A 4,808-nucleotide genomic window follows, 5' to 3' on the forward strand; every position below is an offset into this window, starting at 1 on the left:
GTTCATAGTGTCCCTTTGACGGATACGATTTCATTTTCACTCTATTCCCACTCCCATTAGCCAGCTTCAGACGTTCTTCCAGTTGCTTTATGTTTCTGAGCAGTTCGGGAGGTGTCTTTGGATCTCGGGCGCTGACGGAAGCGATGAGTTGTTCGTCAGCCAGACCCGTGATGATGTATTCAATCATGGATACGTCACCCAGGCCACATGCTCTTGCCATGGCTACCTTTTCATGGTAGTAAACTTCAATTGGTTCATTGGGGCGTCGTACCCTCTTCTCCATGTCACGGTACAGTTGCTGGGTTCCACAAACAGATGGAAACCATTCAATTAGTTTCGTTTTCCATTCATCCCAGGTTAAACGGATGGATGATAAACCTTCATACCAGGTTTTAGCGGTACCCTGTAATTTCGGTAAGGCATGATGAACTATGACTAAATCGGTCCATTTGTAGGTTAAAGCTACATCGTCTACTTTCTGAATCCACATTTCGATGGTCTAGTGCGGAACGGCAACTGGATCGAAAACAGGAATAAGTTTTCCGGCATCACCCCAGTGGTGATGATCGGTGGCGGTAGCTTGACCATTTTGATTATTCTGCCCCGTATTTGGATTCATATTGGCATTTGAAGTTTGGTTATTCTGAGCAGATGCGGCATTTATGGCGGCCATAGCGGTAATGGCTTGCCCTACGGCAGCGGCCACTGCGTTTTTGATTAGATCTTGAAATTTATCTTCATCAATGGTAAGGGGGCTTGGTGCAGCCGCATTACTTCTATCGGTAGGCATGTTTGGGCTCTTAGATGAGTTATCTTGATATTCGGAAGAATCGGTGTCGGAATCTTGATATTCGGAAGGAACGGTATCGGAAGCTTGATTTACGGAAGAATCGGTGGCGGAGGCTTGATTTTCGGAATGATTTACGGAAGAATCGGTGGCGGAAGCTTGATTTACGGAAGAATCGGTGGCGGATGCTTGATTTACGGAAGAATCGGTGGTGGCGGAGGCTTGATTTACGGAAGAATCGGTGGCGGAAGCTTGATTTACGGAAGAATCGGTGGCGGATGCTTGATTTACGGAAGAATCGGTGGCGGATGCTTGATTTACGGAAGAATCGGTGGTGGCGGAGGCTTGATTTACGGAAGAAGCGGTGGCGGAGGCTTGATTTACGGAAGAAGCGGTGGCGGAGGCTTGATTTACGGAAGAAACGGTGGCGGATGCTTGATTTACGGAAGAAGCGGTGGCGGAGGCTTGATTTACGGAAGAAGCGGTGGCGGAGGCTTGATTTACGGAAGAAACGGTGGCGGATGCTTGATTTACGGAAGAAGCGGTGGCGGAGGCTTGATTTACGGAAGAAGCGGTGGCGGAGGCTTGATTTACGGAAGAAGCGGTGTCGGATGCTTGATTTACGGAAGAACCGGTGGCGGAGGCTTGATTTACGGAAGAAGCGGTGGCGGATGCTTGATTTACGGAAGAAGCGGTGGCGGATGCTTGATTTACGGAAGAAGCGGTGGCGGAGGCTTGATTTACGGAAGAAGCGGTGGCGGATGCTTGATTTACGGAAGAAGCGGTGGCGGATGCTTGATTTACGGAAGAAGCGGTGGCGGAGGCTTGAGTTACGGAAGCATCGGTGTTGGAAACTTGATATTTGGCAAAAACTTTGGTACTTTTTACGAGCTTTTGTTTTTGTCGTGTAATTAACTTCTGTTTCAATAGTTCGCTTTTAATTTTAGTACTCTCCCGGAATTCCATTCATCATGTATCGGAGATGCTGTAGAACTTACGAACTTTCTTTTTGGGCAAGATGGCGGCTCCTCGTTGCGTCTTTGTTGTCAGGCCTTTTTTGTTCGAAACGGGCCTTTGCGTAGGTCAATTGAATGAGTTGAATCCCACTTCTGATATTTTAGCTTCGTTTTTCCAAAGCTCGGTTACGGATTACGGATAATGAAAAAGGCGAGGAGGGTTTTTAATTGAAAATAAAAATGGGAGACTTGTTCTTTATTACATGATTCTACTCTACAAACGGTTAGTAATGTACATCTCTTAATTCCCTAACTGTACGGCATCGCGGTACCCAACGGAGTGTCGCTTCCCTCTCTTCTTCATCGCTCCAGCGCCCCTTATCGATCCAGTCGATGCGCAGCGACATCTGTTTGCTGAATGTTGAAACGGTCGAGGCGCGAAAGTTAAACTAAGGCTTACGGTTCTAATACCCTATCTTGGTTCTCTGCTTCAATGAACCTTAAGAAATCGTTCTTTATTCAAAGACAAATAACCTTTACCAATGTCGTACCAGCTTCAGTGACTGTAAGTTTGACTAATAATAAAATATTACCTAAAACTTTTTTCGTCTCAAAAATTCATAAAATAATTGACTTCGAAAAGATTAAAAGGAATTTTTAAGGTTTTAGCGTAAAAGGTCTGTTTTGGAAATGCCATTTTTTTCGTATAATGTTACTTCATTCACTGTTTTATTGCAAAATCGTATATAATTAGAAAACCTGCACTTAATGACAATGGAAGCGAGAAATAACTTTAATTGCTGGTGGTTTTTTTACATTTTCCGCTAGGCCTTCGGATATTGACTCTTTTACCCATCCAAAGTCGCATATTTGTGATAAAATCATGACGAAAATCACAATGGAATTCAGGATTCTACTTCGTAATATATTATGAGCTCTTAAAAAAAGTATCATAAAATTTTTGCCTTGGCTCAAGCTCGTAAGCTTTTCAATTCGAGCTCAACCTCACCAAAATTAGTTGAGTGCGGAGAACTATGTTGCTATTTGACGAACAGATTGTTAAAAGATGTAGTAGAATGTTATATGAAGCCATACTAGGTTTAGGTTTATTGGTTCTCAATTAGTTAAGGTTGCTCTATTCCTCTCGTTGTAATGGAATTAGAATGTTTTGTTTTTCTTAAGTGTTGTTATGGAAATTATGTTTGTTTCTTTCGAAAGGGTTTTAACGGTAACAAAGTAATGCACGTAAGAAATCCTATTTTTATTCTTCAGTGACCCATTATCATATTGTGAAAAAAAGTAAAGTATCTAGATATAACCGTAAGAAACATAAAAACAATAAATATAACGAACAGTCCGATTCGTTAATAAAAGTGTGTTTATGGTTAAAACATGGTATACGCCGCCCAATATGTTATGTGTGTTTTAGAGTTGCCAGGAACTTCCCCACCCAGTTTTCAAGCAAGGGTATATGTAACGAGAGATCACACCTTTCCTAAGAAATTTGCATTACGAATATCATACTTACTGTTATTAAGTTTCTTATGTTTTAGCTTAGAAAAACCTCTTTAAGTGCGATTTTAATGGACTGTACTAGATTTGGAAGGTAGTTGATAATAGTCGCTGGAAGAAATAAATCCGCATACGACTTGCACCAGCTCTTTGCGTAACTTTCAACTTAACATTCGAAAATGTATTAGGAATCGGCAAAATCATGTGAAATCAAACAACAACACTGGATTTTTAACGATATAACTGTAACGGCAAGTACTCGTTTTCGCAATATTCTTGTATATAAAAGGATAGATACATCAAAGCAAAGCGATAACTAAAGACTAAAGTTGGGATCTAAACAAGGGTCGGAATGATGAAATGTTGGCATATTTTATAAAAATGACCGTTTGTTTTAGTAACGAAATTGGTGAAAAGCCCCTTTTTTGGCTTTAGGAGCGAAAATCCTTTTCGAGTTTCAAATCTGAAAGTCTTCACCAGCTACTGATCTAAAAACCTCTAAGGTTCTTTAGATGATAATATTACCGTTTCCCGTGTTTTAAGCGACTGGAAACCGAGTTTCCTGTCTATTTATAGACAAATCACTAAATAGTCTTTGGGTTCACTCGTATAACCTATTTGCACTATGTTCATTTTTTATGAACAGAAATATCTTAACTTTGCAATTCTATTAAAAAAAATGCAAATTAATTAGGGGTTATTCATAAAGCTAAAATGTTAAGGGTCTAGGATTGGACCTTATTTACAGGCTTAATGGCTAGCAGATTGCGGACGCAACCTTGCGGAACTCAACTAAATCACTGCTAAAACCTTTCCCTAAAATTTCTAATATCGTTAATGAAGTTCGATGAAATTCGAATTAGAGAATCTTAATGAAGAAAGAGGAGCTGACAATTTTTTTACTGAATTATCGTAATTTGAATTTATACATTTTTCAGTTTCTTTTGTAAAATAGCAAAGCATTACCAGAAAAATAGTGTAGTGTTTTTCCCTTCACCAAGCTGCATGGTTCATTAACATCAGGAGAAGGTTTTAGAATTGGTTTGGTTAGGGGTTTGGGTTTTCAAGGTTGGGTTCGTAATGGCCTAGCTATTAAGCCTGTAAAGAAGGTTTTATTTTAGCCCCGAAACAGTTTATCTTTATGAGTAACCCCTAATTAAACGTCCACGAATGCTGGATCGCCTTCAACTGAACAAACTGAGGTTTCTCTAGCATAGCATCGGAGGAAGAGATGGAAATCAAGTTGTTGGTTTTACCAGTAAGTAAAAACTAAAATCAAGTTCATAAGTTATAATAAAGGTAGAAAGAAGTACAAGAATAAGAAAACTTCTTGTCGGTAAGAACTATTGCTTTGCTCCATAGAAGTGTTGCTGTTGGTATTTTCGCCTTAACTAAGCTTTTCTAATTGGTCTAATGGGAGGTGTTCAATAGAAAATTAATTCTTTTTATTTTCCTCTATTCTAAGTATCGACGTAGGTTATTTGAAATGAGGCTTAAAGGGTTAGATTCTGTAAAAATCAAGAATTTTAAAACTGAAACACTACACAGCTATC

At 39.7% G+C, this 4,808-nt stretch overlaps 1 protein-coding gene across 1 annotated transcript; it reads right to left on the reverse strand.

Moving 5' to 3' along the window:
- Window positions 1-499: 499 nt before the first annotated feature.
- LOC149708956 (uncharacterized) lies at window positions 500-2,209 on the reverse strand. The gene has a single exon (XM_089864404.1). It carries the CDS (start codon window positions 1,751-1,753, stop codon window positions 500-502), a length of 1,254 nt encoding a protein of 417 aa, XP_089720530.1. The 5' UTR covers window positions 1,754-2,209.
- Between the last annotated feature and the right edge of the window lie 2,599 nt (window positions 2,210-4,808).

The sequence above is a fragment of the Phalangium opilio genome, unplaced genomic scaffold (assembly GCF_054372755.1).
Source record: "Phalangium opilio isolate 3A_F unplaced genomic scaffold, DU_Popi_V2 ptg000013l_1, whole genome shotgun sequence".
Lineage (NCBI taxonomy): Eukaryota > Metazoa > Arthropoda > Arachnida > Opiliones > Phalangiidae > Phalangium > Phalangium opilio.

Bases quoted from the DNA above. Each gene is read 5' to 3' on its own strand.
- LOC149708956 (XM_089864404.1), bottom strand. From the start codon at position 1,753: ATGGAATTCCGGGAGAGTACTAAAATTAAAAGCGAACTATTGAAACAG.